The sequence below is a fragment of the Dermochelys coriacea genome, chromosome 8 (genome assembly GCF_009764565.3).
Source record: "Dermochelys coriacea isolate rDerCor1 chromosome 8, rDerCor1.pri.v4, whole genome shotgun sequence".
In the NCBI taxonomy this organism is placed as follows: Eukaryota; Metazoa; Chordata; order Testudines; family Dermochelyidae; genus Dermochelys; species Dermochelys coriacea.
Genome location: NC_050075.1, coordinates 89,592,572 through 89,606,826, shown reverse-complemented (window position 1 = coordinate 89,606,826; position 14,255 = coordinate 89,592,572). Strand labels below are relative to the sequence as shown.

General features: G+C 42.8%; 1 protein-coding gene across 2 annotated transcripts in view; it reads left to right on the top strand.

Moving 5' to 3' along the window:
* Positions 1-14,255, top strand: part of PDE4B (phosphodiesterase 4B) — a 300,133-nt gene that overhangs the window by 285,024 nt on the left and 854 nt on the right. For both annotated transcript variants that reach the window (XM_038414110.2, XM_038414112.2), the window contains 4 exons: positions 226-380; positions 3,926-4,048; positions 9,632-9,814; positions 13,048-14,255. The exon at positions 13,048-14,255 is cut by the window's right edge and continues 854 nt beyond it. In XM_038414110.2, the coding sequence (XP_038270038.1) occupies positions 226-380; positions 3,926-4,048; positions 9,632-9,814; positions 13,048-13,413 (827 nt within the window). In that variant the 3' untranslated portion in view covers positions 13,414-14,255. The remainder of the gene's footprint in view (positions 1-225; positions 381-3,925; positions 4,049-9,631; positions 9,815-13,047) is intronic.

Sequence of the window (14,255 nt, the reverse complement as noted above, 5' to 3'; positions counted from 1 at the left end):
CTGAATAATAATGAGTATATTAGAGTACTTGTATATGAATGTTAATATCAGAATACCACACGCTATTTGGCTCTGATGACACAAAAAGAAAACCAGTAGAACACTGCATGCCTAGTTTCTAATAATTTATTTAAATGATTCTAAAGACTTTAATGCACAACAGAAGGATTTCCTGTTTGTAATCCTGCATTATGCTTACTGATTTCTTTCACACTTCTTTGCTAGATTCTGAACTAGCTCTGATGTACAATGATGAATCTGTCTTGGAAAACCACCATCTTGCTGTGGGTTTCAAACTGCTACAAGAAGAACACTGTGATATCTTCCAGAACCTTTCGAAGAAACAGCGTCAGACTCTCAGGAAAATGGTGATAGATATGGTAATAATTCTACCCTTACTGTACTCTAGCTATCCCTACTGCTGTTCTTAAAAGAATTGGGGGGAGATGGATGGGAGATGTCCAGAAAATCTCCACGCCAGATTTTAGCATTGAGAGGGAAGAAGATGAAGTAAGAATGGATACAGCCGTGGGTAGGAAAATGTATATAAGGAGTGAGGGCGGTGTGGATACTAGTCTAATAGGTTATACTGGATGTAGAATGACTGTGCCTAATAGGGTACAAAATGTGAGCGAGGCCAAACAGCAAAAATTAAGATGTTTGTACACCAATGCGAGGAGTCTAGGTAACAAAATGGAGGAACTAGAGCTACTGGTGCAGGAAGTGAAACCAGATATTATAGGGATAACAGAAACATGGTGGAATAGTAGTCATGACTGGACTACAGGTATTGAAGGGTATGTGCTCTTTAGGAAAGACAGAAACAAAGGTAAAGGGGGTGGAGTAGCATTGTATATCAATGATGAGGTAGAATGTAAAGAAATAAGAAGCGATGCAATGGATAAGACAGAGTCTGTCTGGGCAAAAATTACATTGGGAAAGAAAACTAGTAAAGCCTCTCCTACGATAGTGCTTGGGGTGTGCTATAGACCTCCGGGATCTAATTTGGATATGGATAAAGCCCTTTTTAATGTCTTTAATAAAGTAAATACTAATGGAAACTGCATGATCATGGGAGACTTTAACTTCCCAGATATAGACTGGAGGACCAGTACTAGTAATAATAATAGGGCTCAGATTTTCCTAGATGCGATAGCTGATGGATTCCTTCATCAAGTAGTTGCTGAACCGACTAGAGGGGATGCCATTTTAGATTTAATTTTGGTGAGTAGCGAGGACCTCATAGAAGAAATGGTTGTAGGGGACAATCTTGGCTCAAGTGATCATGAGCTAATTCAGTTCAAACTAAATGGAAGGATTAACAAAAATAAATCTGCAACTAGGGTTTTTGATTTCAAAAGGGCTGACTTTCAAAAATTAAGGAAATTAGTTAGGGAAGTGGATTGGACTGAAGAACTTATGGATCTAAAGGTAGAGGAGGCCTGGGATTACTTTAAATCAAAACTGCAGAAGCTATCGGAAGCCTGTATCCCAAGAAAGGGGAAAAAATTCATAGGAAGGAGTTGTAGACCAAGCTGGATGAGCAAGCATCTTAGAGAGGTGATTAAGAAGAAGCAGAAAGCATATAGGGAGTGGAAGATGGGAGGGATCAGCAAGGAAAGCTACCTAATTGAGGTCAGAACATGTAGGGATCAAGTGAGACAGGCTAAAAGTCGAGTAGAGTTGGACCTTTCAAAGGGAATTAAAACCAATAGTAAAAGGTTCTATAGCCATATAAATAAGAAGAAAACTAAGAAAGAAGAAGTGGGGCCGCTTAACACTGAGGATGGAGTGGAGGTTAAAGATAATCTAGGCATGGCCCAATATCTAAACAAATACTTTGCCTCAGCCTTTAATAAGGCTAAAGAGGATCTTGGGGATAATGGTAGCATGACAAATGGGAATGAGGATATGGAGGTAGATATTACCATATCTGAGATAGAAGCGAAACTGAAACAGCTTAATGGGACTAAATCGGGGGGCCCAGATAATCTTCATCCAAGAATATTAAAGGAATTGGCACCTGAAATTGCAAGCCCATTAGCAAGAATTTTTAATGAATCTGTAAACTCAGGAATAGTACCGAATGATTGGAGAATTGCTAATATAGTTCCTATTTTTAAGAAAGGGAAAAAAAGTGATCCAGGTAACTACAGGCCAGTTAGTTTGACATTTGTAGTATGCAAGGTCCTGGAAAAAATTTTGAAGGAGAAAATAATTAAGGACATTGAAGTCAATGGTAAATGGGACAAAATACAACATGGTTTTACAAAAGGTAGATCATGCCAAACCAACCTAATCTCCTTTTTTGAAAAAGTAACAGATTTTTTAGATAAAGGAAATGCAGTGGATCTAATTTACCTAGATTTCAGTAAGGCATTTGATACCGTGCCACATGGGGAATTATTAGTTAAATTGGAGAAGATGGGGATCAATATGAACATCAAAAGGTGGATAAGGAATTGGTTAAAGGGGAGACTGCAACGGGTCCTACTGAAAGGCGAACTGTCAGGTTGGAGGGAGGTTACCAGTGGAGTTCCTCAGGGATCGGTTTTGGGACCAATCTTATTTAATCTTTTTATTACTGACCTTGGCACAAAAAGTGGGAGTGTGCTAATAAAGTTTGCAGATGATACAAAGCTGGGAGATATTGCCAATTCGGAGAAGGATCGGGATATTATACAGGAGGATCTGGATTACCTTGTAAACTGGAGTAATAGTAATAGGATGAAATTTAATAGTGAGAAGTGTAAGGTTATGCATTTAGGGATTAATAACAAAAATTTTAGCTATAAGTTGGGGACGCATCAATTAGAAGTAACGGAAGAGGAGAAGGACCTTGGAGTATTGGTTGATCATAGGATGACTATGAGCTGCCAATGTGATATGGCTGTGAAAAAAGCTAATGCGGTTTTGGGATGCATCAGGAGAGGCATTTCCAGTAGGGATAAGGAGGTTTTAGTACCGTTATACAAGGCACTGGTGAGACCTCACCTAGAATACTGTGTGCAGTTCTGGTCTCCCATGTTTAAAAAGGATGAATTCAAACTGGAGCAGGTACAGAGAAGGGCTACTAGGATGATCCGAGGAATGGAAAACTTGGCTTATGAAAGGAGACTTAAGGAGCTTGGCTTGTTTAGCCTAACTAAAGGTTGAGGGGAGATATGATTGCTCTCTATAAATATATCAGAGGGATAAATACAGGAGAGGGAGAGGAATTATTTAAGCTCAGCACCAATGTGGACACAAGAACAAATGGGTATAAACTGGCCACCGGAAGTTTAGACTTGAAATCAGACGAAGGTTTTTAACCATCAGAGGAGTGAAGTTTTGGAATAGCCTTCCAAGGGAAGCAGTGGGGGCAAAAGATCTATCTGGCTTTAAGATTCTACTCGATAAGTTTATGGAGGAGATGGTATGATGGGATAATGGGATATTGGTAAGTAATTGATCTTTAAATATTCAGGGTAAATAGGCCAAATCCCCTGAGATGGGATATTAGATGGATGGGATCTGAGTTACTATAGAAAATGCTTTCCTGGGTATCTGGCTGGTGAATCTTGCCCATATGCTCAGGGTTTAGCTGATTGCCATATTTGGGGTCGGGAAGGAATTTTCCTCCAGGGCAGATTGGAGAGGCCCTGGAGGTTTTTCGCCTTCCTCTGTAGCATGGGGCATGGTTGACTTGAGGGAGGCTTCTCTGCTCCTTGAAGTCTTTGAACCATGATTTAAGGACTTCAGTAGCTCAGACATGGGTGAGGTTTTTCATAGGAGTGGGTGGGTGAGATTCTGTGGCCTGCGCTGTGCAGGAGGTTGGACTAGATGATCAGAATGGTCCCTTCTGACCTTAGGATCTATGAATCTAAGAAAACTCGTCTTTTTGCACTGCTGCATTTACTTCAGAAGGGTTTCTTCTTTTATAAAGGTGTTGGCAACAGATATGTCCAAACATATGAGCCTTTTGGCAGATCTAAAGACTATGGTGGAAACTAAGAAAGTGACAAGTTCAGGAGTTCTCCTTTTGGATAACTATACAGATCGTATACAGGTATGCGATTGCAATTTTCCTTTATATATTTGCCATTTTGCATAGTTTATTCTTTGTTGAAGAAACCATGCTGCATAGTTTTACTCTTGGGTATAGTCTTGGCATTTGTTGCAAAGTTCAGTGCTAATTTTTTTAGGAATCATTCAAAGCTTGTAGGACCCATATTGCTACTGCTCAATACCATGGAGAGCAGTAAAGAGGTACAGGAAGTCCCTAGGATGGATTTAGGCACTGCAATGTTCTCTCATGCTCTCTTTCATTAAAGTTGTTCCATTGTGTATCTGAGAGATCTGCCCCAAAATATCCCAATGCTTAGAAAAATCCACAGCATTGAGACTCAGGTCATGTCTACACTACGAAATTAGGTCAAATTTATAGAAGTTGGTTTTGTAGAAAGTGTTGTTATACAGTCGATTGTGTGTCCCCCCACACAAATGCTCTAAGTGCATGTAGTCGGCGGAGTGTGTCCACAGTACCGAGGCAACTGTCGACTTCCAGAGCTTTGCACTGTGGGTAGCTATCCCACAGTTCCCGCAGTCTCCGTCGCCCATTTGAATTCTTGGTAGAAATCCCAGTGCCTGATGGGGCTAAAAATTGTTGAAGGTGGTCCTGGGTACATATCATCAGGCCCCCCTTCCCTCCCTCCTTCCATGAAAGCAAGGGCAGACAATTGTTTTGTGCCTTTTTTCTTGAGTTACCTGTGCAGACGCCATACCACGGCAAGCATGGAGCCCGCTCAGCTAACCGTCACCGTATGTGTCCTGGGTGCTGGCAGACGCGGTACTGCATTGCTACACAGCAGCAGTTTATTGCCTTTTGGCAGCAGACCGTGTAGTATGACTGGTAGCCATCGTTGACGTAGTCCTGGGTGCTCTTTTAACCGACCTCGATGAGGTCAAACCTGGGAGTGACTCAGCCAGGTCATTTCCCTTTTGTTTCGTCTCATGGTGATTGAGGCTTACCGGCAGTGCACTGTCTTTTAATCAGCAGCCAGCAGAAGATGATGGCCAGCAGTCATACTGCACCGTCTTTTACCAAGCACCCAGGAGATGACAATGGCTAGCGGTCGTACTGCACAGTCTGCTGCCAGCAAGATGTATAAAGATAGATGAAGTGGCTCAAAACAAGAAATAGACCAGATTTGTTTTTTATTCATTTTCTCCTCCCTCCCTCCGTGAAATCAACGGCTTGCTAAACCCAGTTTTGAGTTCTATCCTTGAGGTTTTGAGTTCTATCCTTGAGGGGGCCATTCTGTTTCTCGCAAAGCCACCCCCTTTGTTGATTTTAATACCCTGTAAGCCATGTCGTCAGTCGCCCCTCCCTCCGTCAGGGCAATGGCAGACAATCGTTTCACGCCTTTTTTCTGTGCAGACGCCATACCACGGCAAACATGGAGCCCGCTCAGATCACTTTGGCAATTAGGAGCACATTAAACACCACACGCATTATCCAGCAGTATATGTAGCACCAGAACCTGGCAAAGTGAAACCAGGCGAGTAGGCAACATCAGCGTGGTGACAAGAGTGATGAGGACATGGACACAGACTTCTCTGAAAGCACGGGCCCTGGCAATGTGGGCATCATGGTGCTAATGGGGCAGGTTCATGCGGTGGAATGCCGATTCTGGGCACGGGAAACAAGCACAGACTGGTGGGACCGCATAGTGCTGCAGGTGTGGGACGATTCCCAGTGGCTGCGAAACTTTTGCATGCGTAAGGGCACTTTCATGGAACTTTGTGACTTGCTTTCCCCTGCCCTGAGGTGCAAAAATACCAAGATGAGAGCAGCCCTCACAGTTCACAAGCAAGTGGCAATAGCCCTGTGGAAGCTTGCAACGCCAGACAGCTACTGGTCAGTCGGGAATCAATGTGGAGTGGGCAAATCTACTGTGGGGGCTGCTGTGATGCAAGTAGCTAACGCAATCAAAGATCTGCTGATATCAAGGGTAGTGACCCTGGGAAATTTGCAGGTCATAGTGGATGGCTTTGTTGCAATGGGATTCCCTAACTGTGGTGGGGCCATAGACGGAACCCATATCCCTATCTTGGCACTGGAGCACCAAGCCGGCGAGTACATAAACCGCAAGGGGTACGTTTCAATAGTGCTGCAAGCACTGGTGGATCACAAGGGACATTTCACCAACATCAACGTGGGATGGCTGGGAAAGGTACATGACGCTCGCATCTTCGGGAACTCTGGTCTGTTTCAAAAGCTGCAGGAAGGGACTTTCTTCCCAGACCAGAAAATAACCATTGGGGATGTTGAAATGCCTATAGTTATCCTTGGGGACCCAGCCTATCTCTTAATGCCATGGCTCATGAAGCCATACACAGGCAGCCTGGAGAGTAGTCAGGAGCTGTTCAACTACAGGCTGAACAAGAACAGAATGGTGGTAGAATGTGCATTTGGACATTTAAAAGCGCGCTGGTGCAGTTTACTGACTCGGTTAAACCTCAGTGAAACCAATATTCCCACTGTTATTACTGCTTGCTGTGCACTCCACAATATCTGTGAGAGTAAGGGGGAGATGTTTATGGCGGGGTGGGAGGTTGAGGCAAATCGCCTGGCTGCTGGTTACGCGCAGCCAGACACCAGGGCTGTTAGAAGAGCACAGGAGGGCGCGGTACGCATCAGAGAAGCTTTGAAAACCAGTTTCATGACTGGTCAGGCTATGGTGTGAAAGTTCTGTTTGTTTCTCCTTGATGAAACCTCCCACCCCTTGGTTCACTCTACTTCCCTGTAAGCTAACTACCCTCCCCTCCTCCCTTCGATCACCGCTTGCAGAGGCAATAAAGTCATTGTTGCTTCACATTCATGCGTTCTTTATTAATTCGTCACACAAATAGGGGGATAACTACCAAGGTATCCCAGGAGGGGTGGTGAAGGAGGGAAGGACAAGGCCACACAGCACTTTAAAAGTTTAAAACTTCAAAACTTATTGAATGCCAGCCTTCTGTTGCTTGGGCAATCCTCTGTGGTGGAGTGGCTGGGTGGCCGGAGGCCCCGCCACCGTGTTCTTGGGCGTCTGGGTGAGGAGGCTATGGAACTTGGGAAGGAGGGTGGTTGGTTACACAGGGCTGTAGTGGCGGTCTGTGCTCCTGCTGCCTTTCCTGCAGCTCAACCATATGCTGGAGCATATTAGATTGATCCTCCAGCAGTCTCAGCATTGAATACTGCCTCCTCTCATCACGCTGCCGCCACCTTTCAGCTTCAGCCATCTCTTCAGCCCGCCACTTACTCTCTTCAGCCCACCACCTCTCCTCCCGGTTATTTTGTGCTTTCCTGCACTCTGACTTTGTCTGCCTCCACGCATTCATCTGTGATCTGTCAGTGTGGGAGGACAGCATAAGCTCAGAGAACATTTCATCATTTTATTTTTTTTGCCTTCTAATCTTCGCTAGCCTCTGGGAAGGAGAAGATCCTGTGATCCTTGAAATACATGCAGCTGGTGGAGAAAAAAAAAAGGGACAGTGGTATTTAAAAAGACACATTTTATAGAACAATGGGTACACTCTTTCACGGTAAACCTTGCTGTTAACATTACATATATAGCACATGTGCTTTCATTCCAAGGTCGCATTTTGCCTCCCCCCCCGCGTGGCTAAGAGCGGGGAACATTTCTGTTCAGTCACAGGCAAACAGCCCAGCAGGAACGGGCACCTCTGAATGTCCTTTAAGAAAAGCACCCTATTTCAACCAGGTGACCATGAATGATATCACTCTCCTGAGGATAACACAGAGAGATAAAGAACGGATGTTGTTAGAATGCCAGCAAACATACACTGCAATGCTTTGTTCTACAAAGATTCCCGAGTATGTGCTACTGGCCTGGTGGTAAAATGTCCTACCATGGTGGATGGAATAAGGCTGCCCTCCCCAGAAACCTTTTGCAAAGGCTTTGGGAGTACATCCAGGAGAGCCGCGAATGCCAGGGCAAATTAATCATTAAACATGCTTGCTTTTAAACCATGTATAGTATTTTAAAAGGTACACTCACCAGAGGTCCCTTCTCCGCCTGGTGGGTCCAGGAGGCAGCCTTGGGTGGGTTCGGGGGGTACTGGCTCCAGGTCCAGGGTGAGAAACAGTTCCTGGCTGTCAGGAAAAACCAGTTTCTCCGCTTGCTTGCTGTGAGCTGTCTACAACCTCCTCATCATCATCTTCCTCATCCCCAAAACCTGCTTCCGTGTTGCCTGCATCTCCATTGAAGGACTCAAACAACACGGCTGGGGTAGTGGTGGCTGAACCCCCTAAAATGGCAAGCAGATCATCATAGAAGTGGCATGTTTGGGGCTCTGACCCGGCGCGACCGTTCGCCTCTCTGGTTTTCTGGTAGTCTTGCCTCAGCTCCTTAGGTTTCATGCGGCACTGCTTCGGGTCCCTGTTATGGCCTCTGTCCTTCATGCCCTGGGAGATTTTGACAAATGTTTTGGCATTTCAAAAACTAGAACATAGTTCTGATAGCACGGATTCCTCTCCCCATACAGCGATCAGATCCCGTACCTCCTGTTTGGTCCATGCTTTTGCGATTCTGGGACTCCATCATGGTCACCTCTGCTGATGAGCTCTGCATGGTCACCTCTGCTGAGAAGCTCTGCATGGTCACCTGCAGCTTGCCACACTGGCCAAACAGGAAATTGAAATTCAAAAGTTCGCGGGCCTTTTCCTGTCTACCTGGCCAGTACATCTGAGTTGAGAGTGCTGTCCAGAGCGGTCACAATGGAGCACTCTGGGATAGCTCCCAAAGGCCAATACTATCTAATAGTGTCCACAGTACCCCAAATTTGACCCGGCAAGGCCGATTTCAGCACTAATCCCCTTGTTGGGGGTGGAGTAAGGAAATGGATTTTAAGAGCCCTTTAAATCGAAAAGAAGGGCTTCGTCGTGAGGATGGGTGCAGGGTTAAATCGATTTAACGCTGCTAAATTCGACCTCAACTCCTAGTGTAGACCGGGGCTCAGAGTATTGAGAAAGGGACTTACTCTCTCAGAGGCAGGGAAAGCACCCCATTCCCCCTCGACTTTGGTGGCAGACATTTAACAACAGGCTCACAAAAAAACCTCCCACCTTATCACTGATTTAACATAAAGATCACAATTCATTTTTTTAAAAGCTGTTAATCTGGAGAGAGAAGTTGCTGTAAAATATAGAACATTCCATTTCTCTGTAAATCCATTTGTCCACAGTTAATCTAAACCATTTTGTTTGTGTATAAGGGATGTTATTCAGTTAATAGAGCAGGGCTATTTAGCTACAAAAGCCTCAATTTAGAGAAGAAATTATGAATGGTGGGAAGCACCTGCATTCAAGAACAGACCTATGTGATGGCATACTGCAACTGCACCCTGTATATCCATCGAGTTAGGTGATTTGGCACACAGTGCCCTTTGTGCTTCCACAAAAGACCCTGACAACTAATCTCTAGTGTAATTCGAGAGAAATTTTTGTGAAGTTATTTTTTCATAGGATGTTGCATAATCAAAGATTTTTGTGATTAAAATGTTCTTGATTAAACAAATAGGTATGGTCCAAAATCTTCTTTTATTACACTTGATTTTATGAGTTTTCTTATTAATATAATTTCAGGTTCTCCGAAATATGGTACATTGTGCAGATTTGAGTAATCCCACAAAATCCCTGGAATTATATCGGCAGTGGACAGACAGAATCATGGAGGAATTTTTCCAGCAGGGAGACAAAGAACGAGAAAGAGGAATGGAAATTAGTCCAATGTGTGACAAACACACAGCCTCAGTGGAGAAATCACAGGTAATTTACATTGGAGTACATTTTATTTGTTTTAGTTTGTAGTTTTAAAATTGAATGGGCCAAGTTCATCCCTGGTGTAACTGTGGTTTCATCAGTGGAGTTACACCAGGATGAGTTTGGTCCAAATGTTTTTTTCCATTGATTTTGATATTTTTATTAAGGATGTGGCATCCTCTTGCTGCATTTTATATGCTCAAGGGTCATCTGCCTTTTCAATTATAATGACAGGTTTTTTTCAGTGGAATAGGTAAATAACCAAAGGTTCAGAAGTTTGATTCTGATTAACTCCAAATACCTGAATGTCTTTGAAGCTTTTATGGATTTACGTGACTATTCTAGGTGTTCTCTTTCCTGCTTTGCTTCGCCTCATGTTCAAATGCAGACTCAACCGTCTCTTTTTGTGTTCCTACTTCCAGAAGCAATTGGGAATCTGATCCCCCTGGCTGGGAAGGTGCAATTCAGATTCCCCCACCTACTAGTTTTCTCTCATCCTTCACAACATTCTTCTCCTTTGTCCTCAGTGAGTCCCTCCAAAATTGGTCAATATTCTGCCAAGTCACCATAGTTTTGGCAGTCTCTGTTTAGTGGCTAGTCTCTTTACATTTTGCACAGTCTAGGGACTTCCTTAGTCAGGATCCACTCCAGAATGCTTTGGGAAAGATCTGTAGACAACAGCCAACCCAGTGCGGACTGTCAGACTTGTGGAAACCCACAGTTTTTCAGGCTATAATCTTAAGGGCCCTTTGGAAGACATGGAAGGAGGGGTTTGGGGAGGCGGGGCAGTATTTATTTAAATCAATACAAATATTTAAAAAGGAGTTGGCTCCTTTGAAGACTGGAATATTTCTTACTTTGTGAGAACTAATTGGCACATCCCTAGTTCTCATTCATAGATTTTAAGGTTAGAAGGCACCACTAGATCATTTAGTATGTTCCGTATAACACAAGCCATAGAATTTAACCCAGTCAAGCCAATGTTGAACCCAATAACTTGTGTTTGACTAAAGCACATTCTGCTCTTTAGATAGTGGTGCCTCAGTTGCTTATTTAATTGGCTTGAACAAGACATTGTCAAGGATTTGTGGGCCCAAATAATTAACAAAGTTAATCATTATTATTTCTAAATGTCCTTCTGTGCTAAACCACGTAGTTTCAACATTATTCACGTTGCCATTGAAAAAAAATCTCTGCTCATTTGGTAGCCCAACAACAATCTTTGACCCCAGTTTGGCAGGGAAATGTCCACGTGCCCCATGAGTCAGTGTTGAAGCATTTTTCTGCTCCATCTTCTCGCTTCAGAGAGATTTTAAAACCTGGATTGTTGCTGTGCAGGGAGATTGGGAATTGAACAGAATGGAGACCATTTGAACAAGAAAAGAAATGCATCAACAGAGAGAGAGGCATTTGCATTTTGAAGTTAAAAGGGCCTAAATAGAAAGAATGGCAAATACAAACATATTTAAAATTCTCAAATATACTAAATAATGTCCTTTTAAATCTAGTAAATATTCTTTTCAGAAACAGGCAAAACAAAGTGTGATCATTTGCTTGGTTGTTTGAGATGCTTGTTAGGCAAACAATTAACTGTTTGCTTCATTTAAAAGTTGCAACTTTGTGACCATTAGTCCTTTATGAATATTGGGAGCTTTTATAATGTCAATGAACCCCACTATCCAATAACCACAACACTGGAGTTTTTTCACTTTAAAAGTGCCTCCAAACTTGTGCTGCAGGAAGTTTTCATCACCTTTTTGTTTAAGCTGCCGCAACAGTATGTTACAATTGAATTATAATGGTTCTATTGACATCCTGTTGTGTCTGAAGGAGGCATATGCGATTTCCAAAGCAAACATCTGCATGTTGAGTCTGGCCCCTTAGAGAGTCATTTTCCTGCTGCATAGAAATGCTGTCCAGCAGTGTGCGGAGTCAAGTGACACATTCTGCCAAGATGGAAGAATTTCAATACTCTTTATGGCCATTCAGTTTTCTCCATCCTGTACGTCCTGTTTGTCAGACAATTAAAAAGTGAGCCAATGCAGAGCTTGTTTGCCAATAGTCTGAAGGACTCACAGACCCAACCTGGTTTCAGAGTAGCAGCCGTGTTAGTCTGTATTCGCAAAAAGAAAAGGAGTACTTGTGGCACTTTAGAGACTAACAAATTTATTAGAGCATAAGCTTTCGTGAGCTACAGCTCACTTCATCAGATGCATTAAGTGAGCTGTAGCTCACGAAAGCTTATGCTCTAATAAATTTGTTAGTCTCTAAGGTGCCACAAGTACTCCTTTTCTTTTTTAGATCCAACCTGGACCATCATTATTTCCATCAATGACACATCCATCTGTACCACAGGAGACCTGCATACATATTATACCAACACTAGGGACAAGGGATTATTTTTTGTCGTGGGTCCTTCATTTTGTTTTGTACAATCTTAACAAAGAAAAAAGAAAGTCGTAGTAGACTGCATCCAAACAGAAAAACAGCAGCTACCTCTGCAGCAGAAAGGAGAGACATCTCTCTGTTTAAAGGTGCAGAGCAGAGAAAACAAGTAATCACAAACGCGTGCTACATGCAATAATAAGACATCATTAAAGGTCAAACTTAAGTCCATAAAAGCAATAACATTCAGAATTCGAACTGATAGCCAATCTAAGAACGCTGGCTTTTTCACAGCTGCCAGCCAAATGAATGCTTAAGGGGAACTGCACTGCAATTGCCATTAAAAAAAAAATCAATATTGTCATTTCAGGTACCTCTGTATGGTAACAGTTGAGAGGTGACATTTAAACAGCAACTACACCTTCTATCTCCCAAAGATTAACTCAGATTGAGTTTTGCCTTAATATTGCACCAAAACGGGGGGGGGGGGGTTTGGAGTCAGCCAAAGATAACAGCAAGCCTATTTATAATCACATGTTCACTATGGGATGGCATAGTGGTAGCCTTATCTCTGAATGACCATGTGACTGTTGTTTTTAATTAAACCTCCACTCAGGGCCTGATGTTAAAAAAGGCCTTAAGCCAACTTTCATTTTTGTAGGTACAATGTTGCACAGGCATGATGGGTGCATATGGTGCCATTTAGATGCTGGGTTTGGAGGCCCAGTCTGATGCAGTTATTTGCAGGCAAAATGAAAGGCGGCTTCTCAGAATCAGGTCCTTAGTGGTGTTGAATATTTTCTGAAAAAATGCATCAGTCATTTGTAATGTGTGTGTAATATTTTGTTTCTCAGGTTGGATTCATTGATTACATCGTCCACCCACTTTGGGAGACCTGGGCAGACCTAGTGCAGCCTGACGCACAAGACATCCTGGATACTTTAGAAGACAATAGGAACTGGTACCAGAGTATGATACCTCAAAGTCCCTCCCCTCCCCTTGATGAACGGAATAGAGACTGTCAGGGTCTGATGGAGAAGTTCCAGTTTGAACTGACTCTTGAAGAGGAGGATTCAGATGGACCTGAAAAGGAGAGCGAGAGTATCCACTATTTCAGCAATACAAAGACACTCTGTGTGATTGACCCAGACAAAAGGGAATCACAAGAAGAGGCTAATATAGAAATTGTGACAGAAGATATGTCACCTGTTGATACATAATGTACTGTATGTAGGTGAACTTTAAATACTTAATGAGCATGCAAGCTGTCTTGTAGGACTAGCCTGCGATCTAGGTCTTAGGCCTGTGTCTAACGTTGGCTAAAAGACCTTCCCAGCTACTTGAGATTGGAGTCAAGGTTAAAGATCGTGTATGGAATGATTGCTCAGGAAATTAACAGATGATTTACATTGTAGTTTAAGCCTTGTCATCTTAAAACATTGTGTTGTTCCGGAGCCAGCTTGAATTGTTGCTGAACTGGTTGAAAGTGAACGACATAGAACTGAGAGATTTTATACTGTTAAGGTTTTGGGATTTATACCAGTTAGACTCATAGAAACTACTGAATAGTAACTCTACATATAAAACCTGTCCACCTAACCACCTGTCTGCGGACCTGTGTGCCTTTTTTGTAAACTTTCACGTCTTTTCAAGAACCTATTAAATACACAAAATTTAGTATAAAACTCTCCACAACGTGTTTCAAAATTGGTGGATACTTTTTTGATTCTTCCTGTTAAAAGAAAGTCTTCCTTCTCTCATGGGCAATATCTGTCACTTTATTGCGGTTAATCATTTTTACAGGCTAAACAGAAGGGGTACCCCCAATTTTGCATTTCTGCACCTTTAATAGTCTCCTTAAATCTCCAGCTGATCTTTTAAAATCATTTCATGCCATTGCACATTTTTCCTGTTTGCGTGCTGTGCACAACCGTATTTTTTCCTCAGTGGGGTTCACTTTTGTTGTGCACAGGATAAAGGATAGTTCTGTTTTTCTAGCACAATGCAGTACGTATACAATTAAGTGTAATAAGGCAGTGTGTGATGTGCGTTCTCCCTTCGG